The 26506-nt window shown below is 38.2% G+C and overlaps 1 protein-coding gene across 3 annotated transcripts in view; it reads left to right on the top strand.

The window, feature by feature from the left end:
* USP40 (ubiquitin specific peptidase 40) overlaps nt 1–26506 on the top strand; it is a 72065-nt gene that overhangs the window by 12997 nt on the left and 32562 nt on the right. For all 3 annotated transcript variants that reach the window (XM_084891752.1, XM_084891750.1, XM_084891751.1), the window contains exons 7-16: nt 10–153; nt 4218–4346; nt 6348–6443; nt 9125–9232; nt 12499–12799; nt 17362–17443; nt 19860–20031; nt 22169–22253; nt 23497–23567; nt 24258–24574. In XM_084891752.1, the coding sequence (XP_084747878.1) occupies nt 10–153; nt 4218–4346; nt 6348–6443; nt 9125–9232; nt 12499–12799; nt 17362–17443; nt 19860–20031; nt 22169–22253; nt 23497–23567; nt 24258–24574 (1505 nt within the window). The remainder of the gene's footprint in view (nt 1–9; nt 154–4217; nt 4347–6347; nt 6444–9124; nt 9233–12498; nt 12800–17361; nt 17444–19859; nt 20032–22168; nt 22254–23496; nt 23568–24257; nt 24575–26506) is intronic.

Raw genomic sequence — 26506 nt, forward strand, 5'->3', positions numbered from 1 at the left:
TCTTAACAGTCGGCCAAATTACGTAAGCTGCCTCCCTTTCTTACTGTTTCATTATTAAGATTTAATTTTGATTTTGTGAAGTGTGAACGATACAAGGAAACTAGCTGTTACACATTCCCTCTTCGGATCAATCTCAAGCCTTTTTGTGAACAGGTTTGAACTCTTTTATTTTTAAATTCTTTTTTCTCCCTCTCAATATTGAATTCTTAACTGACCTGATTTTCAGTTGGCTTATTGCAGAATCTCAGCCATGGCACTGTGCTGTCCCTTGCATTGTAGGTTGTGAGGTGACATTTCTGGTAGATGATAGCAGCAACCTCTCCCTCCTCTCCAGTGGTGACAGAAATGTATTCAAACCTTGTCAAATGCCCATGTCTCCTGCAGGAAGGGGAATTGGTAAAATCACTCCCAGCTAAGAACTCCTGGTTTATTACAGTCCTTTTGAATTTCCAAAGTATGGATTTGTTCTCAGTTATTTTTATTAAACTCTCTTGAAAAAGCTTTGAAATGAAATTTAAGAGCAAAATTAGAAGTGGCCTCACATTAAAAGAAGTTATCTGTAATTGGCACTTTGCTATTCGGATTTAGTTTACTTTAAGTGCAGCAATGAATTACACATTTAGAAAGTGAACAGGTAACTGGAACTTACTAGCCTGGGATTTGTAGTACTTAAGACTTGGGCAAGAAAAAGTTTGAAAACAAATTAATTGCATAATTAACCTACTTTATAAGCCATTTAAAAAATCCTATATAATAAAGAGGTAATATGAAAATTGACCATCACTCTAACACACAAGATGGCCCCCTCCCCCCCATGTGGACACAAGATGGCCACCACAAGATGGCCGGCAGGGGAGGGTAGTTGTGGGCAATCAGGCTAGTAGGGCAGGGAAGTTGGGAGGGACCAGGCCTGAAAGGGAGGGCTGTTGGGGGCAATCAGACCTGTAGGGGTGACTGGGCCAGTAGAGGAGGGCACTTGGGGGTGACCAGGCCTGTATGGGAGGACAGTTAGGGGCAACCAGACTGGCAGGGGAGGGCAATTAGGGGCAATTGGGCCAGCAAGGGAGCAGTTAGGTGTCAATTAGGCTGGCAGGGGAGTTGTTAGGGGTGATCACGCTGGCAGGCAAAAGCAGTTAGGGGCAATCAGGCAGGCAGGCAGGCAGGCAGGTGAGCGATTGGGAGCCGCAGTCTTGGATTGTGAGAGGGATGTCCACCTGCCCATGGGATTGGGACTAAATGGGCAGTTGGACATCCCTTAAGGGGTCCCAGATTGGAGAGCGTGCAGGCTGGGCTGAGGGACACACTACTCGCCCCCCTCCACCCCTGATCACTCTGCATGAATTTCTATATAATTGTTACACATGTCAAGATCACAATGACAAGACTAATGTATTTCTTATTACAAATCATTCTTTATATGTTTATTAAGACCAGAACATTTATTAGCTTGCTATTGAATTTCTAATGAAAGTAATTTTTTAAAATATTCTTTCAATTTAGATAGGTTTTCCTCTACTTCAAACCTAATTACTGAGCTTTTGGTTGTTTTATTATATGAACCAGAGGCTTGATGTACGAAGATTCGTACAAGAATAGGCCTTTCTTCCCCTGGCTGCCAGCACTGCCTTTGCTCTGGCCAGAGCCACCTTCCGCCTCTAGCCTTGTCACATCAAATTGCATATTCCCTTCTTATTGGCTGTAGGTGCCGCCATCTTTTGTGGTGGAGTTATGGTCAATTTGCATATTCTGTCTTTATTAGATAGGATTACATTCAAAGGTTGTAATTTGTGTTGGCCCTGAGTTTGTAATTGTACACATAGAATAAACAGTTTTTCCAGAGTGTCAGTGTACTTGTTCCTCCATTTACTCCTGAAACACACACACAGTTTTTCAGGATAATTGAGCTATCTTTTCCAGTTTTATTGAGAAATAATTGGCATATATCAGTTTATAAGTTTAAGGTGTACAGAATGATAGCTTGATTTACATATATGTGAAATGATTGCCACCATTGGGTATGTGCCACAATAGGTTTCGTTAACATCCATCATCTCATGTAGAAAAATTTTTGTCCTTTTATAAACAGCAGTTTGTCAGATGATTTTAACATGCTTTGAAATAACAAAACTGAAATAAGGAAAACATTGAGCATTTATCCAAGAAATTTGCTTTTTATATTTCTTTTTGATATCTGTATTAATGAAAAAAATTACCACTTCTCATCTTTGTTTATATTTCGTCTTTTGCTTGAACCAGAAATTTAAAAAAAGAATGCTGCTTACTTTAATAGGATAACTTTTAAAGAACTTACATTTTCTCAAATAATTGGGATCTCTTCAAATAGCATCCATATGCAAAATATTTCTTAACCTAAAGTAGATTTTTCTTCAAATGCCAATGTAGGTGTTCATCTGTTGGACCACTCATATTATAGAGCACATTAATTACAGAAAAGTTTGATCATACTATCTAATAAAAGAGTAATATGCAAATTGGCCATACTTCTGCTACACCCACCAGCCATGCCCACTAGCCAATCAGGAGCAAATATGCAAATAAATCCAACCAAGATGGCTGCGGCCACAGAGAGCAGGAAGGAGGCTTGGGCAATGGAGGAAGCCAAGCTTTTTGCCTGCCCTTGCCAGTCTAGGCCTCCACTCAATGCTGCAAAGTTTCAGTTATAGAAGGTAAATAAATTTAACAGAAATGGTGGCAGCCACAGAGCTGGAAGAGCATAAGGCTAGGGTTGCCCCCAGCAATGGAGGAAGCCAAGCTTCTGCAGCTCTAGCTGGCCTAGGCCTCCACTCCAGGCTACAAAGTTTCAATTGTAGAAGATAAATTCCAGATATCAGGGCCTCCGCTCGGGTCACCAGGGGGTGTGGCCAGCCTGCAAAGCACCACAGGCCCTTCGCTCAGGCTGCCCCATGCCACAAGAGAACCCCCACCCTGATCCAGGATACCCTTCAGGGAAAACCAGCTGGCCCTCACCCATGCACCAGTCCTCTAGCCTATCTAATAAAAGAATAATATTCAGATTGACCATCACTCCAACACACAAGATGGTTGCCTCCATGTGGTTAAAGATCCTGTCCCCATGTGGACAGAAGATGGCCACCATAAGATGGCCAGCAGGGGAGAACAGTTGGAGGGGACTATGCCTGGAAGGTAGGGCAGTTGGGGGCAATCAAGCCGCAGGGGAGGGCAGTTAGGGGTGATCAGGCTGGCAGAGGAGAAAAGTTGGGAGTGACTGGGCCTGCAGGGAAGGGCAGTTGGGGGGTGACCCAGGCCTGCAGGGGAGAGCAGTTAGGGGTGACCAGGCCTGCAGGGGAGGGCAGTTAGAGGTAACCAGGCTGGCAGGGGAGCAGTTAGGCATCAATCAGGCTGGCAGCAGAGTGGTTAGGGGGTGATCAGGCTGGCAAACAGAAGCAGTTAGGGGCAATCAGGAAGGCAGGAAGGCAAGAAGTTGGGAGCCAGCAGTCCTAGATTGTGAGAGGAATGTCCGACTGCCTGTTTAGGCCTGATCCTGGGGGCAGTTGGACATCCCTCAAGGAGTCCCAGATTGGAGAGGGTGCAGGCTGGGCTGAGGGACAACCTCCCCCCTCCCCCCCCCCCCCCACACACACACTCCGTGCACAAATTTCATGCACTGGGCCTCTAGTAGAATTAATAAATTAACAAAAACTTTTATTCCACTAAACTGCCGCTAAACAAAACCAGCTTGTATTCATAATTGCTAAATTCCTCTTATATGCAGAGGACCAACATGTCAGGAGGTCAGGAGTGGTGACAGATATGGCTTTGACTTTCAGGCACATGACAAATCTAGTTGGAGCACAGGAAAAATTTACCAGCTAAAGACCACATTTAAAGTAGCAAAATAGGTATCATACAAAGATGGGCTTGCCAAGACTCACAGATGCACTGATAGGCAAATGTATTTTGTTATCACATTGGCTTACATGATTGATCTTAGCCAAACTACATAAAAGTAGCATCTTGTTTGGGTATGTGTTTTCATGTTTAAGCAAGACACAGAATTAATCTAAGAATTAAGCATTTTAGAATTTAAAGTCAGTTGTTAAGTTTATCTTAATTTACCCTTAAATAACAATAATAAACAGTGAAATTTTTATTTTAGTAGTTAAAATTATTTTGCCCTTTGGTTATGTATCTTCCCACTTTGTGTAAACTATATCCATGTGTATGTTCTTTTGTAGAGTGAACTGGATGACTTGGAATACATGTATGACCTCTTCTCAGTTATTATACACAAAGGTGGTTGCTATGGAGGGCACTATCATGTGTATATTAAAGATGTTGATCATTTGGGAAACTGGCAATTTCAGGTGAGCATGGACATTAATTTAGAAGTATCTTTGAATTGCTTTTCCTTTTCTAGTCCTATTATTTTGCCATTTATTATATATTCACTCTGTAGAATACTTTTATAGACACTGAAAGTGAATATAGTTTAAAATTTTTATTTCTAAACAATTTCATACTTATAGAAACATAGTCAGCAGAGTACAAACACGTGCTGTATACTCTTCACCTAGATTCTCCAATTAACATTTGCCACATTTGTGCAAGCATACACTTTGTACACACACAAGCACGTGTGTGCGCACATACAAACAGTTAACATTGTGATTGTTAGTGCTGAACTGTTTGAAGTTTATGTTTATCCTTAAATATGTCAGTGCTTATCTCATGAAAATGAAGACATTCCCTTACATAAGCAGAGATCAAAATCAGCAACTTCAGCACTGATATCTTTTTAGCTAACATTTAATTTATATTCACATTTCGCCATTTGTCTGATCCAAATCCTTCATAGCATTTTCTTTCCCACTCAAGTATTAAGTCCAGAATCATGAAATGCATTTAGTTAGCATATCACTTAAGTCCTTTAATCAGTAGTCCCTTAGCTTTTCTTCTGTCATTGATGGCAACAACCAGAGATGATGATTTTCCTTCTATGCTGTCTTCTAAATATTTGTGGGGAGTTTGTGGGGTTTGGGTTTTTTGGGTTTTTATTTTTTTACTTATTTTTAAAAACCTCTATTTTACTTTTTTTTTTAAAGTTTATTGGGCTGACATTGGTTAATAAAATTATACAGGCTTCATATGTACAGTTCTATAATACATCATCTCTTATATTGTATTGTATGTTCATCACCCCAGTTAAAAGTTTGTTTTTCATTTACATTAAAATTTCATTCTTCCTGGAATGATCTCCTGTGAATGTTGTGAGATTTTATTTTATTTTTTTCCATTTGGGTACCATTTATTCAATAATTAATTTTTTACCCACCAATCTAGAATGCCAGTCCTGTTATATCAATTGTTTATGTATGTGTGGATCAATTTGGGGCGTTGTTTTCTTCTCCAGATTTTTTTCCCCACTCCTAGGCAGACACCACATTGTTGATTTCTGTAGCTTTAAAAGAAGTCATGCCATGTGTAGGGCAAGGTCTCCCTCTGTGTTGTTATTCTTCAGGAGCATTGTCCCTGTCCCTGCTCTTTATGCTCTGTGAGCATTTCTAGAATCAGCTTGTCAGTGTTCTTTCCCATGCTTAGTGGGGTTTTTAACCTACATATGAAAATGATATATCTTTTCATTTTTTAGTGTTTCTTTAACATTTTATGGAAAAGTTTTGAATAGTCTCAAGAAAAGAACTTTCAGATGTTCTGAGGAAAAGTCTGAACTGAGATTCTAATAGTTATTTCCAGTAGGCAAAATTATGATGCATTACCCATCAATCCCAAACTCTCCACCAGTTTTTAAATGTAACTAAAACATAATAAAATGTCAAAATGTAAGATAGAAATCATTATGTTTAGATGTAGAATACTTAAAACATATCTTCTTGATTATCAAGCAATTAATTATGTTATTAATGAATAGTTGCTCCACGTGTAGTAATATGGCTTATGTTGGTACTGAGTGAGAAAATGTTGTAACTCACTGTATTGTGCTAGAACCTTTACTTATCTTACAATTCTAATTTATAGACAAGGTCAGAGAGATGAAAATAACTCGTCCAGGATTATTCAAACAAAGCTGGAATTCAAAGCCATATACAAATTATGTTGTTTTTATTATCATTCTCCATCTTGAAACCTCCATAGCATAAACATTCCTATTTTGTTAGTTACCTTTTAAGAGATTGGTGATAAAAAAAGAAAAAAAAATTTTATATTTAAAAAATTATTTTTCCAGTTTCAGTTTATATTCAATATTACTTTTTATTAGTCCCAGATGTACAGCATAGTGGTTAGACAATCATATACTTTACAAAGTGGTACCCCCATGATAGAAACTTTTTTATTATTTTCTTTTCTAGGAGGAAAAAAGTAAACCAGATATGAATTTGAAAGATCTTCAGAATGAAGAAGAGATTGATGATCCACTGACGATTATAAAAGCAATCTTATCACAGGTAGAAAATGTGCTTATATTTGTGTGTGTGTGTATACTAGGTGTACTGGTATGGCAGATTTTGTAATCAAAGAAAACCCAATTTCAAGAGAAACATCAAAAGTGCTTTATTCAAAGTAATGTCCATCGTTAGCTACACATTTCCCCCATCTTTAGGTAATTTGTGGTTACCGTCCCAATAGAACTTTTCTTGTTTTGAGGCATACCATTCAGAGACCAAATTTTCCACTTCTTCCTATGTTTTGAAGTGCTGCTCAGAAAGTGCATGTACCATCGATCTGAACAATTGGTAATTTGAAGAGACAAGGTCTGGAGAATATTGCATGTGGGTTAATACTTCCCAGGCAAGATCTTTTAACACAGTGCTTCTCAACCTTCCTAATGCAATTCCTCATGTTGTGGTAACCCCCAACAATAAAATTATTTTTGTTGCTACTTCATAACTGTAATTTTGCTACTGTTAATGAATCATAATGTAAATATTTGTGTTTTCCGATGGTCTGCTGCTGATCCTTTTCGAAGTGATTTGGCCTTGCAGTCAATGTTGATGTTGACCTGGATCAACCCATGATTTTGTGCATTTTGGATTCTCAAAAAAGATCCACTTTTCATCGTCAGTCACAATTCAATGCTAAAAAGACTTTCATGCTGTAGAAGCAAGATTTTACTGATGACTTTTCGGTTTTCCATTTGTCTTTCATTCAGTTTTCCTTCCTTTAAAATCTTTCCCGTTGCTTGTAAACGATTGGAAATTTTTTGCTGAGCAATGTTTAACCTTATTGCAAGTTGTTTTTGAGTTTGACACACATCTTCATCCAATAATGCTTGTAATTGTTGGTCTTCAAACTTTTTCAGTTGACCTGGAGTTTCTTTGTCTTTCACATAGAAATTATCACTTTTAAAGCATTTAAACCAGCATTCACAAGTATCTTGAGATGGAGCATGTTCTCCATAAGCTTCCCAAAGTATACAATAACTTTTTCTTCAAAACAAAGTAATGAATTAAAACTTCCCACAAATGCTTTTTTTGGCATGAAATTCAACATTTTAAGCATAAAAATATCTATGATGTTAACACCTTCAGCAAATTTGACATATGAAGTTTTGAAGCTTGCTGTCAATACAACAAAATATAGCATACATATCAAATCACATATATGTCAACGTGTAACTCCATCTATTGAAAAAAAAACCACATTATTAACTGGTACACCTAGTATATCAAATATATGTGAATGAGATTGATTTGGTGGATCTGATACTATCTTTTTCCTTTGTACATTATGTCTCTTTTTAATCTTTTATTTTTATTGGAAACTTTCTGGTTCTAAAAGAAATACATATTCATAGTAGAAAACTTGAGAGAGAAAAAAACCTAGAAAATATATAAAAAAATAAAAAATGTAAACCAAATGCTCATTTTGACTATATTTTTTGCATTCTGCTTTCTTTGTGTTTACACACTTATATTGGGACTAGAGGCCCAGTGCACAAAAATGTGTGCACTCCAGGAGGTTCCTCAGCCCGGCTGCACCCTCTCGTAGTCTGGGACCCCTCACAATGTGCACCTGCCATTTTAGGCCTGCTCCCTGGGGGATTGGACCTAAGCTGGCAGTCAGACATCCCTCTGGCAGCTCTGGAGCCCTTGGGGGATGTCTGGCTGTGGCTCCCCCGGGGGAAGTGGGCCTAAGCTGCAGTTGGACATCCTTAGCGCTGCCGAGGAGGTAGGAGAGGCTCCCACTACCACTGCTGCACTTGCAGTCATCAGCCTGGCTTGTGGCTGAGCGGAGCTCTCCCTGTGGGAGCGCACTGACCACCAGGGGGCAGCTCCTATGCTGAGCGTTTGCCCCCTGGTGGTCACTGCACATAGTGACTGGTTATTCCCTCATTAAGGTCAATTTGCATTGCCCTTTTATTATATAGGATTGAGTTATAGGTTTCTTTGGTGTTACTATTGTCATTTTAAGTAGAATTGGGATTCACTTTACATACTGTTTTAGAATTTACTGTTTCCTATATTGTCCTTTAATATTTGTAGGACCTGAAGTTGCGTCTTCTTTTTCTTTTCTAATATTGGTAATCTTTTAAAGATGACCTTTAATGTTTGCTTAGCACCCTGTTGTAATAAATGGTAGGTCTCCTTTCATTCATTCATCAGTAAACAGTTTTTTATAATTGTTACTGGGGACTTAGGCTCAGCCCTTTAACTATATTGGTCCATGGTCACCATATTAGCCTACTAGGGTTATAACAAAATACCACAGACTGGATGGCTTAAATCAATAGAAATTTATTTTCTCACAGTTCTGGAAGCTGCAAGTCCAAGATAAATTAAGGTTTGGTTTCTCTTGCAGCCTCTCTCTTTGTCTTCTAGATTATGCCTCTTCTCTGTGTCCTATAGGCCTTTCCTGTGCATGCGCATCCCTGGTGTCTCTCTGTGTGTCCAGATTTCCATGTAGAGACACCAGTCATATTGCAGTAGGACCCACCCTAATGGCCTTGTTTTAACTTCTTTAAAGGTCATATCCAAAAATAGCCACAGTTGAAATTTTGAGGGTTAGGGATTCAACATGGAATTTTTGTATAGGTGCAGGTCACATTTCATCCTGTAATGGTCACTTCTTACCATTGGAGGGTAATTGGAACAGATTTTCTTAAATGACTTTGTGTTTCTTTCATAAGGAGGAGAGTAATCTGATTCTTGTTGATCTGCTGGGCCAGAAACTTTTGAAAAAAATAGGAATATCTTGGAACAAGAAGTACAGAAAACAGTATGGACCACTGCGAAAGGTAATACATGACATTCTTATAGAAAGTCCTTTTCTCATGAAATCTTATTATGATTCCAGCAACAAGAATTCTTTGAAAAAAAATTTAAATTAGTATTTTTGTTTAATGGTTAGAATTCCATTAAGTTAACTTATTACTAAGTTAAATAATGTATCATAGAATCAAGAAGTAAGTAAAAGAAAAGTGGAGGGGCTTTTAATCAAAACAGCCAAATAATGTTACAAAGTTCATACCCTAACAGTTATCATTTTACTTATAGAAATGTATTCAGGTATTCACTCAAACTTCGCTTTCTTTTACACACACTTCAAATGAACTTGGTGATCAGGTTTCCTAGGCTGTACAGTCAGATGTAGAAACTGGTATTGCCATAAATGAGATAACTCAACTGAAAACAAGCAGAACACATAGTAAATATTTGGGATCTACTTCTTACATAAGCAAAGAGCTTACTTCAATAAGTATTTAAGTGCATCCTTTAATGAGATCACAGTTGATAAATGAATGTTTAATGACCCTGAGTTCATAGAAGGTTTGAAGGTTTTCATTTAAAATGGCTGAATCAATGTTTCAGTATGTCATTTTTAAGTATATTAGCTATGCAGGTTTTAAAATATATATATAAACTAGAGGCCCGATGCATGAAGATTCATGCAAGAATGGGCCTTCCTTTCCCTGGCCTTTCCGCCTTTCTGCCTTCCCTCACTGCCCAGAAGCCCGGAGCACTGCTGCTCATCTGTTCTGTTTCATTGATTTCTGCTCTTTAATTATTTCCTCCCAACTCTGGGATTTAACTTGATCATCTTTTTTCTAATTTCTTGAGTTGGTATCTCAGTTGTTTTAATATACTTTTAATATATGCTTGTGTGTGTGTGTGTGTGTGTGTGTGCGCGTGAAGAAATGTTTATTGACTTAATATAATACATTATATAGAATGTTAAAAATACAATGTGATATAAATGTCACTACTGCAGTTATCACAGTAATTCTTATTTTCATTAAGGTTTGTTGGTAAAATTTTTGTGAAATCTATATCCTTGATCAGTGCTTAGGAAGAGTAGGTGATACTAAGTGGGGGTGGATGGAGATAATGCTGTGAGAACCTAGTAAGGTGGGTCTACATATCTGACACTTAATTAGTTATTTTCCTTACATAACACAATATATTATACTCTGTGTAGATACTGAGAAAGCTAAATGAATGTACAGACTCCCTAGTCATCCATCAAGCGCAGTAAGCTAAAGCCCACCTTCATTTCTGGGTTTTATTCATAAAGTAAATTGAGGTCTTTGGTGTCAGGGAATTTGCCTTCCTTAAGGAACAAAGCGTTAAGTTCTTAGAGAAAGTAGGCTCCACTTGCAGTCCCATCAGAGTTTAGAACAATGGGTTTTTGTGGTTCAATACATGCTTTTAAAGCTATAAATTTCCTTCTTATCACTAATTTAACTGTAGCTAAATTTGATGTTTCCATTATAATTTAGTTAACAATATTTTGTAATTTCCTTTTGATTCTTTCCTTGACTCATGAGTATTATTTTCCAAATATTTGGGGGATGTCTGAATTATCTTTTTGTTATATCTAGAAATTTATTTCTAATTAATTCCCTTGTGAATTAAGAACATGCTATGATTTTAGTTCTTTTAAATTTATTGAGACTTTGCATGAAACTCTCTACCATGCACTGATACAAACCAAAAAGTGGTTTATTAATGTAAGACTCATCTAGTTTTGGTCTTGTTATTTGAAGGATTATGTTCCTTCCACTTTGTGCCTGCTTTTGGTTACTCTGCAAATAGTTTTCATTATTTTATCTAGAGTTTGTCATTTTTATTAGGAGGGTTAATTCAGTAAAAGTTCTCTACTGCTACCGGGAGCCAACTGCATTGAAGTTTGAATTTAAAAGAGTTAATCTCAACTATCAAGCAAAGAAAAAAATTAACTCTTCAGAAAGTTTATTACTCAGATATTTCAAATGTTTGATATTTTATTGTACCTAAAACAAATTAGCTACAAACCTATTTTATCAACTGTTACACAGTGTTAACAGTATTTTGTGTCATATAGCCGATGCCCTTCTATCTATACTAATAAAAGCCTAGGTGGTCCTCACTCCCTCACGTCATCACAGGATGGCCATCACAAGATGGCCACCACAAGATTGCCAACAGGGGAAGGCAGTTGGGGGTGATCAGTCTAGCAGGGGAGGGCAGCTGGGGGTGACCCAGCCTGCAGGGGAGGGAAATTGGGGGCCATTAGGCTGGCAGAGGAGAGCAGTTGGGGGCAATCAGGCTCACAGGGGAGCAGTTAGATGTCAATCAGGCCAGCAGGGTAGTGGTTAGGAGGTGATCAGGCTGGCAGACAGAAGCGGTTAGGAGCCACCAGTCCTGGATTGTGAGAGGAATGTCCAAGGGGTCCCAGATTAGAGAGGGTGAGGCCGGGCTGAGGGACCCTCCCCCCCTCCCATGCACGAATTTCATTCACCAGGCCTCTAGTTTGTAATAAAATAATATTTCAGATTTGAGAGTTGGCATTATCAGTGAATGTTATGTACCTGCCAAGCAATTTCCTATATAAGGTAACTTTGTGCTGAGAGAAAAGGAGGTGCAAAGCTGAACAGGGATTAGGGAATTAGAGAAGAGGGAGCGGTGCGATAGGCAGTGGAGAGAGAACAGTGTTCTTCCTAATCCTTTAGCTAGAAGAACCTGAGAAATGTCCTTTGGGATTATGGCAAGCCTTTTTATGCTTTGATTTCTGAGCTAGTCTTGTGTGTCAGCTTCCAGGACAGAAAACATTCAATTTAGTTAATGTGAAGCAATAATTTAGGCTTATAATTTCTGCCTTATTCCAGCAGATTTAGTCTGAGTCACTAATCTTGAAATTATCTTCTCTGAGGCTTTACCATGTGATTGCCTTTGTTTTGTGCTTTGTTTCTGTTGCTTTAAATACTTCAAAACTGCTTGTTCTTCCTATTATGTTTCTATAAAGTACTTTTCCAAACAGCATTATTGAGGTATAATGAAAATATTTTTTAGATTGTAGCCTGACAACTTTCTTGATACAACTATTAGACTAATAGAGAGAACTTTGATTTTTATTAAATGTTTTATTATGGCTGTTTTTCCCCCTCATAGCTTGTCAGGCTAAAAATAAAAGGGAAGTTAAAATATCTAATATCAGAAAGGAAGATGAAGGTTTTTAAAAAAATCACCTTTAATCTTAAAAAATTTTTTTGTTAATCTAGTATCTTTGTTTGTTTCTGTCTAGTTCTTACAGCTTCATTCTCAGATCTTCTTACTAAGTTCAGATGAAAGTACAGTTAGTCTGTTGAAGAACTCTTCTCTGCAGCCTGAGTCTGATTTCCAAAGGAAGGATCAACAAATTTTCAAGACACTTACTTCAGAATCCCCAGGATTAAATGATAGAACCTCCTGTTCCCACTGGTTTGATATAAATGATTCCAAGGTCCAACCCATTGAGGAAAAGGATATTGAACAGCAATTTCAGGGCAAAGAGAGTGCCTATATGTTGTTTTACCGGAAATCCCAGTTGCAGAGACCAACTGAAGGTATGGAAAGAAAAATTTTCCTAATTGTTTAAGTTGATGAGTTTAAAAAAATAAATATTAAATGCTATTTGTATTATTACCCTTTTAAAAGGAGGTTTACTCTTGAAACACTTAAAAATGTTTTTAAGCTAATATTAAGCAATATATGTTGCTGAAAGAAATCCAACAATCTGTCACTTTTTAAGATCCTATATTTCTAACTATTTTTTTCTCTAATATGAGGCCATAGTCAGATTTTCAGAATTGGGTTTTCTTGGATCACATACTGTCAGCAGATCTGTGTTGTTGCCCTGTCTTTTGTCATCTGGCCATGTGTTGCCTTTTAGTTCCCCTCACGGTAATGTGTTTCTGAGCATTTAAAGTATCTTTGATGTACTCTTTGTTGAACCTTCTAAGAGAGCTTGTATTAAGAGGTTAAACATTGAGACACACAATGATAAATTTTTAAGTTTAAGCTACTAACATAAATCAGTGTCTAAGACTTGATCACTTCCTAAGGTCTACTCAAAAGTAAAACATTCTAATCAGGAAGCTCTTTAGATTAAAGATGTGATTAGAGATGAAGATACTGTTGTTAGAAAATGGGAAAGGTGATCATTTTTTTAAATAAAGAATAAGAACATAGCATTAATAATTTGCATGTCAGTAAAAATTAACTTTCTGGATCTGAAACAGTTACATAACTATTCTTTTGACCAGAAAGGGCTTTGTACTTTTCTAAGGGGAAAAAAGATAATGATAATGGTTCTGATAAATATATTGTGGAGCAGAAGTCACAGTTATAATAACATATATTAATAGAAAAATATTATCTTTAGATGGAGTATAGTCTTTTTCACTAAAATGAAGTTTAGTATGTACATAATTGAAATATGTACTAAATGACAGTTTTCTACTTAGCTTGGGAATTGAATAAAGGTCCAGCCAAAATTTTGATGGACTTTTTTTGGGAATGAAGGAATGGAACTTGGCAAAGTGATTCTAAAGTTTACATTGATAGCCCTAACTGGTTTGGCTCAGTGGGTAGAGCGTCAGCCTGCAGATTCAGGGGTCCCAGGTTCGATTCTGGTCAAGGGCATGTACCTTGGTTGTGGGCACATACCCAGTAGGGAGTGTGCAGGAGGCAGCTGATCGATGTTTCTAACTCTCTATCCCTCTCCCTTCCTCTCTGTAAAAAATCAATAAAATATAATTAAAAATATTTACATAGATAAATCTATGAAAATTGAAGAAGGGACTACTGAAGGAAAATTTGCTCTCAGTAAAAACGTACTTATAAAGCTGTGATTATTTAATAATTTGAATGAAATTATAGTTCTTTTAATCTTTATGCAAAAAAGTAACTTAAGATGTATAAATAGCCCTAGTTGGCTTGGCTCTGTGGATAGAGCTTCGACCAGTGGACTGAAAGGTTCCAGGTTCGATTCCCAGTCAAGGGCACATGCCTGGGTTGTGGGCTTGATCCCAGTGTGGGGCATGCAGAAGGCAGCCAATTAATGATCCTCTCTCATCATTGGTGTTTCTGTCTCTCTCTCCCTCTCCCTTCCTCTCTGAAATCAATAAAAATACATTTAAAAAAAATAAAAAGATGTATAAATAGAAATATTTTTCTAATCTTAAGGTAAAGAGCTTTCTAAGCTTAAAAGCAAAGAAAGAAAATTAAAGGAAAAGTGATATAAACCTTAAGCAATATTAAGCTATGGAAAATAGCAAAATATATAACAACTATATTTCCTCTATCTGTAGAGTGCTTTTTCTATACACTCCATTGTCCTTAGTAGTAAATTGGGGAAAGTATATTTATAAATAAGCGATATGCAAAAAAAAAAAGTAGGAATAACCAATAAATTGCAAATATAAAAATTAAAAAACAACAAGAAAGCCCACTGCATGGGAGAACATATTTGCCAATGTTATCTCTGATAAGGTTTTAATCTCTAAAATTTACAAGGAACTCATAGAAATTAACAAAAGGATGATAAACAATCCAATAAAAAAATGGGCAAAGGTACTAAATAGACACTTTTCAGAAGAGGACATACAGAAGGCCAAGAGACACATGAAAACATGCTCAAAGTCACTAATCATCCGAGAGGTGCAAATCAAAACAATGAGGTAACATCTTACACCTGTCAGAATGGCTGTCATAAGCAAATGACAAGTGCTGGCAAGGATATGGAGAAAAAGTAACCCTTATGCACTGCTGGTAGGAATGCAGACAGGTGCAACCACTTAATTTTAAAAATCATTTGTCTTGTATACACACACACAGACACACAATATGGAGTTTCCTCAGAACCTTAAAAATGGAACTGCCAGTCGACCCAGTAATCTCACTTCTAGGAATATGGCCCAAGAAATCAGAAACACCAATCAGAAAGGACATCTGCACCCCTGTGTTCATAGCAGCACAATTTACAATAGCTAAGATTTGGAAACAGCCTAACTGTCCATCAGCAGATGATGGATTAAAAAACAGTGGTAGCCGAAACCGGTTTGGCTCAGTGGTAGAGCGTCGGTCTGCGGACTGAAAGGTCCCGGGTTTGATTCCGGTCAGGGGCATGTACATTGGTTGCGGGCACATCCCCGGTGGGGGGTGTGCGGGAGGCGGCTGGTCGATGTTTCTCTCTCATCAACGTTTCTGGCTCTCTATTTCTCTCCCTTCCTCTCTGTAAAAATCAATAAAATATATTAAAAAACAACAACAACAACAACAAAAAAAAACAGTGGTATATCTACACAAAGGAATATTCCACTGCTATAAAAAAGAAGGAACTTTTATCATTTGCAACAGCATAGATGGACCTGGAGAGCATTATGCTAAATGAAATAAGTCAGTCAGAGAAAGATAAATATCACATAATCTCATTTGTGGAATATAATGAACATAGACTGATGACCAAAAATGGATCCAGAGACAGAGAAGCACCAAACAGACTGTCAAACCTCAGGAGGAAGGCAGGGAAGGGCATTTGGGAATAGAAGAGATCAACCAAAGTACTTGTATGCATGCGTATTAGCATAACCAATGGACAGGGACACTGAGGCAGTATGGGCTTGTCCTGGGGGGTGAGGGTGGCTGGGGAGGGGTTGGTGGGGGAAAAGCGAGACATATGTAATACTTTAAACAATAAAAAAAGAAATTAATAGAAAGAAAATAATTTTTAAAAATTCAACCTAAGTCATAATAAAAAATGTGAATCAAAATAGCATTGAATCCTGGCTGGTTTTTGCCCTATGGTTAGAGCATCAGCCTAGGAACCAAAGGGTCTCAGGTTCAATTCCTGTTCGAGGGCATGTACCTCAGTTGCAGTTTCCCCAGTACTAGTAGGGATGTGCATGGGAGGCAACCAATCAATGTGTCTCTCACATAGATGTTTCTCATGATGTCTCTCTCTCTCCTCCCCCCTTCCCTTACCATTGATTTCTCTTTAGAGGTGGGGTTTAAAAATATCCACAGGTGAGGTTTACAAAACAACAACACCGCATTGAAATAACACTCTTTTCCTACCAAGTCAAATATTTCTAAGATTCTGATGCTCAGTAGTTGGCATTTCCTCTCTAGTTAGTAGGCATATAAAGTAATATAGCCAATTTGGTTATATGTGTTTAAAACCCTTAAATTAATGCTACTTCTACAAATTTGTCTTGAAATAATCAGAGCTGTGTATAACTGTTTTTGTTTGTTAACCCCATTGTTTTGTAATAATGACTTATGGAAATCACCTTAATGTCTAACAGAAAGATTGGTTAGATTAATTATGCTATTTAAAGAATGGACAACTCTGCTGTCATTTAAAGCTTTGGAAAAATACTGAACAGTATATGCAATGAAAAAGCAAATTACAGCCAAGACCGGTTTGGCTCAGTGTTAGAGCGTCGATCTGCGGACTGAAAGGTCCCAGGTTGGATTCCTGTCAAGGGCATGTACGTTGGTTGCGGGCACATCCCCGATAGGGGGTGTGCAAGAGGCAGCTGGTCGATGTTTCTCTCTCATCAATATTTCTAGCTCTCTATCCCTCTCCCTTCCTCTCTGTAAAAAATCAATAAAATATTTTTAAAAAAGAAAAGAAAGAAAAAGCAAGTTACAAATGTGTTGAATATAATTCCATTTTATAACAAATTTAATTGCTTTAAATAAGTGTGTGTGTGTGTGTGTGTGTGTGTGTGTGTGTACAAGACACATGGTGTAGTATAGAAAAAAGACCAGAAGTATATATACCAAATTTTAGCAGTGTCTTTTGGAAATGGGATTATAGGGAATATCAATTTTAAAATTATTTTCACAATTTTTGTAGTGACAGATTATTACAGTTGTTATCAAGAAGAAAATGGTGTTCTTTTTAAAAGGTATATTTAAAGAGACTTGAAGGAACTGTGTACCTGCCATTTGTTCTAATGTTTTCATTTTTCAGATGGAAAACTGAGATCCTGAAAAAATGGTTGTTCACACAGATAGAGCTTGCTAGCTCCCAGCACAGTCCTTTCTAGTTTTCCTTGCTAATTTTCAGCAACCAGATTTCATTTAGTCAGCACAAGTTAATGAAAAATTTTGTTCACAGCTCGAGCTAATCCAAGATACAAGGTTCCATGTCATTTACTGAATGAAATGGATGCAGCTAACATTGAACTGCAAACAAAAAGGTAACTAACTTACTTTTAGAGATTGAATGGTTTTTCTAGAGGATTAATCTAAATTAGGTCTTAAGTATTCTATATAATAGAGGTAATATGCAAATTGACCCTCACGCCATCACAAGTTGGCGACATGTACAGTGGAGGGTGGGTTCCGGTAATACAAGATGGCTGCACCCACAGCAGAGGCAGGATTCTCATAATGAGCAGTCAGCAGGGACCTGAGACTGTATGGTGCTGGGTCGGAGCAGGGGACCTGAGGCCGTGTGGGGCGCGCCCCCTCCCCCCCCCACACCAGCCTAGCAGGGCTTGATGGGGGACCTCAGGCCTCGCCCCACACCCAGGGAGGTTTGACAGGAACCTCAGGCTGTGCCCCTTGTCCTGGGCTGGGGGACCTGAGGCCACACCCCCTGCCCTGACGCCAGTCTGGGGATACCTCAGGCCGCGCCCCTTCCCCCATCATGCACCATTGGACTTGAGGCTTCGCCCCCTGCCCGGCAGGGCTTGATGTGTTGGGGCTGGCCAGATCTGAATCTTGTCCAATGGGGGTGGGGCCAGCCAGGTCTGGATCTCTCATGATTTTGAGGTGCATGAGGGTGCGTGGAGACTTGACTCTGGGTCCCGCAGTGTGCCCCAGACTCTCTAACAGGAGGAAAATTTTCATATACATTTTACTAATTTTCTTTCATCTCTGACACTTCTATTATAGAGAAAGGGCAAATAGCAATATTAAAATATTTCCTCTAATTCCCTTTTAATGTGCATGAATTTTATGCACTGGGCCACTAGTTTAATAATGAAAATTAAAAAAGAAAAAAAATTCATCTCATTAATGCCAATATCTGTTTTCAGCTGATTTTTTATAGTGAGATTATCTTTGACTTTGAAATTATCCTTATTGTGTGAGAGTGAACAAAATAATGACATGTCAATGGCCATTGCTAAGTAGGAATTGAAGCCTAAGAAGACTTAGAGAAATCTGTGAGCACATAGTTAGCTAAATGAATTGTATCACAGCCTGTCAGATTATCCCCTGGGTATAAAGAGAGCCTGCTGTGAAAATCACCCCTCATATTTAAGTAGTTGTGGAGAACTGGCATGTAGTGACAGAAAAATAGAGGTGGGCAAAGGAAGGAAATGTAGATTCTACAAAATATGGGACTTACGGTCAGCCGTGGTCATAAACTTTTAATAGGTTATTAAGGAGATGTTTTGTGAAAATTTGATGATCTAAGCATTATTTTCTTTGGATGTCTAACCTTGACCCCTGAAGAATGGGTTCTTTATTTGCTCTCTGACATGGTCTGTGGGGTGTTGGGTTAGACTCATAGGGGTGTCGAACTCAATCAGAGAAGGGGCCAAAATCTAAAATCCAGCCTAAATCGCGGGCCGAATGGTTTACTGAACAGTCATAAACTGACAATGTCATAAACTGACAGCGGAGTGCAGTGATGACAGCGCGGTGCGGGCCACATTGCAAGGCCTGGCGGGCTGGATTTGGCCCGCGGGCCTTGTGTTTGACACATGTGCAGAGAAATGGAAATCCCATAGTCTTCATGGACCGAGGTGGCTGCTTATTTAGCAGAGGTTTGTTCAACATCTTTATCATTGACTTGAACCCGAGGAGAAAATAGCAGGTAGATTGAATGGCAAGCCACGATTAAAGGAAATCTCAAAAATCAAGACACTAAAAATTAAAAACTTAAAAGAGAAAGATATCTTAAGGATGAAAAATAGCCTACATGAGTGGTGTGGCTTAGTGGTTGATATTAAAAACAAACAAACAACAACAAAAACACATTAAGAGATTTTAGTCATGTGGTCATCAAAAAAGCTGATGCTGTCTTTGACCACATTAAAAGATTGTGTCAGAAGTACCTGGACAGTGGCAAAAGTCTCCTCCACTCCATTGGCCCAGCTGCCTGGAGTAAATAGAGTGTGTGGCACCATGCTTCAAGGCTGCTGCTGAGGACATTGAGCCTGGGGGGGAGCAGTCTCAGGGGGATTATTGGATCAACCTCAGATATTTTAAAGAAGAATCTATGGAGCTAGTGGAAGTCAGGATAAATTAAAAGTTTGTAAATCTGACACTTCATGGTTATTAGGAGCATGTTTTTAGCATTTTGTTTATAACTATAATCTCAGGATTGGAAGAGTTCGAGTGTCAGTATTCAGAGCAACATTGCACAATGTACATTAAAGTTGATTTTTCTTGAAATGCATGATGGCAGAGCTGAAATTTTGCTATTTATTGAGAAGCTGAAATGAGTCATTTTGGATCATGGAAGAAAATGATGTTAATTATAATTATTTAGGTGGAATGGAGAACTTAATTCATAATGTAAAGCAAATATTTTTGGTTTGAAATGAAACTTGTGTTTGTAAGAACATAGCATTTATGTACTTTTTTTATGCCTCTTTAAAGGGCAGAATATGATTCTACAAACAATAACTTTGAATTGCATCTCCACCTGGGCCCTCATTATCATTTCTTCAATGGGGCCCTGCACCCAGTAGTCTCTCAAACAGAAAGCGTGTGGGATTTAACCTTTGATAAAAGAAAAACTTTGGGAGATCTTCGACAATCAATATTCCAGGTAATTTAGCTGCACTTCCTCTTAATTTATACATTACAGTCCATCTCAAGCTGCACTTCTTTTCAAAAATCCTATTTAAGATATGACTAGTTGTTTTTCAAAGCTGCTTAGGAAAATCGGCCAGTTCCATAGAGGGATGGCTCAGATATTCTCCCCTCACTGGTCAGTCTTTTAGAGAGAGGCTTCCCTGCCAGGCAAGGCACAGTCCTGCAGAAGCTTTGCAGGGGCAGAATCAAACTGGCATGTTTTATTTTGGGGAAAGAGAGAGTACCAAGTTGTCTCTCTCTCTCTTTTTTTTTCTTAATATATTTTATTGATTTTACACAGAGAGGAATTGAGAGGGACAGAGAGTTAGAAACGTCGATGAGAGAGAAACATCGACCAGCTGCCTCTTGCACACCCCGCAATGGGGATGTGCCCGCAACCAAGGTACATGCCCTTGACCAGAATCGAACCCGGGACCTTTTAGTCCACAGGTCAACGCTCTATCCACTGAGCCAAACCGGTCCCAGCCCAAGTTGTCTCTTTTTAAAAAAAATAAATGTAAAAAGTGTTTTTAAAGGTAATGAAGAGATAAAGATAAGCATGTTGTCTAAAACTAAGAACTACTAAACAAACAAAAGCAGCTCACTTGTACCTTTCAGTACAGAATAGCATCCTATATAATAATCCTATATAATAAAAGGCTAATATGCAAATTGTCCCCTCAGGAGTTTGACTGCCCGCTATGACATCTGCTGACCACCAGGGGGCTGTGTGGAACGAAGGAAGGCCCTGGCCAGCCCTGATCGCTGGCCAGGCCTAGGGACCCTACCCGTGCACGAATTTTGTGCACTGGGCCTCTGGTTTATTAATAAGATTGTTAAGTGAAGGAAAATACCTACTGGTTTATGGTAAAACAAACATTGTCGTAATCATTGTTTCCAAATAATTTATCCAGTTGTATTTTAATGACAATAATAAGATTGCTCTTTATTTTACCCCCGAGGGGTTTGATATTAATTATGTCATTTGGTTCTTTAACCTCCTGGGGACAAGCTAACCCTAAGATGAAGAGATTGTGATTTATATGTGACTTGCCTGTGGTCAGACACCTAGTTAGTGGTGGAACTAGGATTCCTGTCCTGGTCTCCCTACTCTTTCTTCACCCCACACTACTTCCTGATCTAGGAAAAGGGAAACAGAACATGTAAGCTTTTTTTTTTTCTTTTCCAGAAATAATTGAATTTTCTGAAAAACTATTAATTACTAAAATTATTAGTTTTCTTTTGACTTTCCTTTTTGTACAAAGAAAAGCAAGCCAATTTTTTTTTTAACTTCAGTTTATTTGAATTATATTTAAATGTTGGATCAGCATCAGGATTTCTAAAATTGTCTAATATCTCTGATCGGAGCCAGTCCTGGCAGTGTTGATGAAGTGGAGTTGGGGATCTGACCCTAAGATGACATTAGGTGATAAATGAAAAGCACCTTTAACTGCAGGTCTGTTATCTTAGAAGCCAGCCACTGGCAAGAGGCTGTGATATTGAAGTTAACTAATTGCTTATAAATATAAATTTCTTCTTAAGAGAACTGTCTTGTGGTATTGTGAAAAGAGACTAAATAGAATTAATCTTTATGGGTGATGTTATTTCGTAGAGGTTACCACAGTCCCCAGAGTCTTGGATCTACAAACTTACAAAACAAACCCCCGGTAATCTATTACACTGTTTAAATTTACAGTGGGAAGCCTTCCTTTCAGGTGTTAGAGTCAATGCTGCTTTTTCTGAACAGCACTGATTAAATCATTTCGCTCTTTTGGACAGATTCCTGGGCTGGTATGTTGGTCAGTTTGCCTCTGATAAAAGTGGTCTTCCCATATGTTACATAGAATTGTTTAGATAGTAGTTGTGTTCTTTGTGTCTGCCAAGATTTTCCCATCACTAATGGGGAAGATTAACCAACTTTGATGTAACTGATTTAATAATGAGTGATACCTTCCTTTCTTACTTTCCCTGTTGGGTGGGATGGGATGGGAGTATTCATTTGCTTGCTCTCCGTATCCTCCACATATGTACACTGGCACATTGCATGTCTTATTTAACCTGGGAATGTGATTATTTTTCTTGTGCTCTTTTCTTTTACAAATATTCTGTAGCTGTTAGAATTTTGGGAAGGAGACATGGTCCTTAGTATTGCAAAGTTTGTACCAGCAGGACTTCACATCTATCAGACACTTGATGGTAAGATAAATATTAAGACACAGCAGTTCATTTTATATATTTATACTTTTGTGGGCTCATCTGTGATTTTCTACTCCTGGCCAGTCTTCCCCCCTACCTACTACTTTTTAAAAAATAAATTTATTGTTGATAGTATTACCAATATCTCCCATTTCCTCCCCCTTTCCTCCCCGTTTTCTCAGCCCATATCCCCTTTCCCCCAGGTCTTCACTACCCTATTGCCCGTGTCAATGGACTATGTATATAAGTATGTAAGTTCTTTGGTTTATCTCTTCTCGTCCCTCCACCCCCACATAGAGGTTAACTATGTGATTTATCCAATTTATAATGTGTCCAATTTATATAACATGTAAAATTTTGCTAACTTGGAAATATTTTATAATTTCTGAAATTAAGGCTGTCTCTGTACCAAATTAATTTGTTAAAAGGCCTTGCAATTTTTTTTTAATCGTTACCAGAGGATATGTTTTTATTGATGAGAGAGAGAGAGAGAGAGAGAGAGAGAGAAACATCAATCAGTTGGCCTCCTATGTGCACCTCAACTGGGATTGAACCCACCACTTGGGTACATGCCCTGACCGGGAATTGAACCTGTAAACTTTGGTGTACAGGACAGTGCTCCATTCAACTGAACCACTGGCCAGGGCTATATAGCATGATTTTTTTTTACCCAACCCTTAGTTTCATATTTTGTAGCAAAAGTAACAAGTGTGCTTTGAAAGCTGAAAAGTATTTACTTCCTTTAAATAACAACGAAACAGTAATAATAGCAGTCACAGTGGTAACAGTTACTTTGGGCTTCACTCTGCCAAATACTAAAATAAGTGTTTTATATAAATTATCTCATTTGATTGTTACAAAATTCCTTTATCCCCACTTTATACATGAGAAAATTGAAGTGTAGAGACTTGAAGTATACAAGGACATAACAGCTAATTAGTGGTGGAGCTGGGACCATTTGATGCCAAATTCTTTATCCTGTTCACAGGGCCAAGCACAGTTGACTTCATATTCAACTCTTGTTCCCCACTGTCATGCTCACAAAACTTATGCAGCAACATGGGGAAATGCTTACATAAAGAAAAAACTAAACACTGAGATGGGTGGAATAAAGATAAAATTCATATAATAAACATAATTACTACCTTCTTAATTTTTCTTAATGGGAATGATATTTTTTAAAAAAATGTGTCTCAGCTCTTTCTTTAGATGAATGGTCTCACTGACTGTCTCCTAATCCTAGGAGATGACCTGACACTGTGTGACCTTGAAATTGCTGATGAGGAAGACATCTTTGTATGGAATGGAGTGGAGGTAAAAAAGTTTTTAAGAAATATTCATGATAGTTTTGTATTGTTTAAGTCATTGTAATGAAATTTTATTCAGCATATGTGAAGGCAATTAGGTATTAGAAAACTACTGAAATATTTAATAAATTTTAGGTACAGTAAATAGTAGTTATGTGTTAAAGAGATATTTATTGAGCCCCTCCACTCTGCCAGGCTAGGTGTCAGAAGCTAAGTTCAGAGATTCAGATTTCATGGTGTAACTGCACTAAGTGCGGAGCGGCGGGGCAGGGGAAGGGTGTCTGTGCATATTCCCAGTCGGGATTTAGAAGAGGGCAAATAGCCCGATTGAATTAAGGAGTAGAGGTGACTTGTAAGAGCAGAGTGAATTTTCTAAGTCAGGAAAAGGGTGAGGAACATCTCAGCCACTCAGTGAACTCTCCCTGGTCCATCGCACTTATTCCCGAGGCTTCATTGCCACCACCGAGGACTCGTATATCTCTGTCCCCACTCCAGATTTCTCCTAAAAAATACAAGACAGCTAAGAGAAAGTTTCAAACGAAATATATAAGGTTATTTTTCTGATACTTAAAAGACATTTGTCAAAACTTCACTTGGAAAAATGAGAATTATTCTGCAAGAGGAGTCTTCTGTTACTGTGTTGACTTAATGTTGGCAAATGTAAACTATACTAATGGTTGTCTTGACATTATTGTAGGTTGGTGGAATCCAGATTCCCACTGGTAGTGACTGTGAACCTCTGCTTTTAAATGTTCTTCATCTGGCAACAGGCAGTGAAGAGTGTCGGCAGTTGGTAGAATCTCCTCAGGTCTTCCCAGCTAATGCAGAAGTGGGCACAGTATTCACAGCCTTAGCAATGCCAGGAGGTGTCATCTTTACCAGCAGTACTGAGTCTGTAGGTGGGGAGAGCTGGACTGCCATTCCCAAGGAGGACTTGAAGAAGACCTTCAGAGAACAAGGCCTCAGAAATGGAAGCTCAATTCTGATTCAGGATTCCAGTAATGATAATGACAGGTAACTCGATGAAAAAAAAATTTTTAAGTTATTTAAATTAGAGAACTATCTCTTAGAACTCTAAAGCTTTCTTTTACTAAGAGTTAAATGTTTCTTTTCATTTCTGGACATTGTGTACTGTGTTTTGTAAATAGGAATGCTCTAGGTTAGGCAAATTGGAGAAAAATGATATAATGCGATAACGAAGTAATATAGATGTAAACAAGATACAGTCAAAATTAGTTGGCTATAAAACAGAATCCTATCTGAGTAACTCTTATTAGTGTTCCTTATAATATTGAAGACATATTCTCACAAAGTTTGTTCCTGAAATTTTTTATGGGAATTATATGAAGATCATAGCTAAATTTACCTATTTTGTCACAAAAATCCCACACGGCAATTCAGCTTTTCATCACAGTCCTTTTTATTATTCTTGAGCTCCTCCCAGCTGCCCACGTAAGGCAGTTATAGGGGGAACTATGCCCTCAATTCCATAAGTTGCGTTTGAAACCCAGAAACACTGTCTCTCTTCATTTTTGTTATCCATGTCTTGATACTGTAGTGTCAGTTTCTGTAGTCATTGGGTCCCATACGGTAACTTCCCCCCCCGCACCCAAATTCCACATGTAGGAGACTTTAGGTTACAAACCTAGTCGGTTTCCTGCTTCATCAGTGCTGTGAATATGCTTAGATTACAGAGCTTTGTATTATTTAGTGGCTGCGACACAGAGGAGCATTTGTGATTATGCTTATTTTGTGTAACATTTATCATTGTTATTCTTTTGGGTGTTTTCCAGACGTTTACTTCCCCACCATGTGTATCTAATTAAAAAGTTTATTATGTATTTCTTTTTTTTTCTTTTTTTAAAATATATTTTATTGATTTCTTACAGAGAGGAAGAGAGAGGGATAGAGAGTTAGAAACATCGATGAGAGAGAAACATCCATCAGCTGCCTCCTGCACACCCCCCACTGGGGATGTGCCCTCAACCAATGTACATGCCCTTGACCGGAATCGAACCTGGGACCCTTCAGTCCGCAGACCGATGCTCTACCGCTGAGCCAAACCGGCTTCGGCTGTATTTCTTTTTTTAAAGTACCACTTATTAGGACTTGGGAAATACAGACCTGAAGCTTGGAGACTGGCAACAGTGTCACTGCACCTCCCAAGCATGTCAGTCATTGTTAGCTTACCTGTTTGAGCTCAGATCATTGATTTTTTGTTTTGAAGGCTTTTTTCTTTTTGAACATGCCAATTATTTTTTAGATAGCTACATCCTGTTTTCCCCATGTTGGTAGACTCTTCATAAAACTCATTCTACATGAGAATCAGTGTTGATGTTCTAGCATACCCAGCTGCTCCTGTGGGAGGCAGTACAGGTAGCGGGTAAGGACAAGGGCTCTGGGACCAGCTGCTTGGATCTATTTCCAGCTTTATCAACTCCTAACTGTGTGACCATGGGCAAGTTACTTCATCTCTCTCTGCTCAATTTCTTCTTCTGTAAAGAGGGGATAATAATTAGTACCAACTTCATAGAGGTGTAAGGATCAAGTGCTTTACAAAATGTGCACATAGTGGGTGCTGAATATTTTAGCTAGCATCATCGTCATTGTCATCATTAGCTTTTCACTATTTTAAGGGTTTCTTTGTGCTTAAAACTTTGCTGTATTTAGGATTGCTAACTTCAGGTGGGGTCCAAATAGGAATAACTGAAATTAAGAGTAGGATTGTGTGTCAGGGCTCTGATACGCACTCCCAGAGAGGACTTCCACTAGCCATTCAGTGCCTCCATGTGAGTTAGAAAGAAGTCCCTTTTTAAGATTCTTTACCTACTACCTGTAGTAAAGGCTTGTTAGAACAAGTTACTCTACTGCCATCTGCTATCATAAAATAGCACTCTATAATAAAAAACAAATATTCAGTGTGTGATATAAGTGACACCCCTTAGC

The sequence above is a fragment of the Pipistrellus hanaki genome, assembly GCF_964339955.1.
Source record: "Pipistrellus hanaki genome assembly, chromosome: 8".
Lineage (NCBI taxonomy): Eukaryota > Metazoa > Chordata > Mammalia > Chiroptera > Vespertilionidae > Pipistrellus > Pipistrellus hanaki.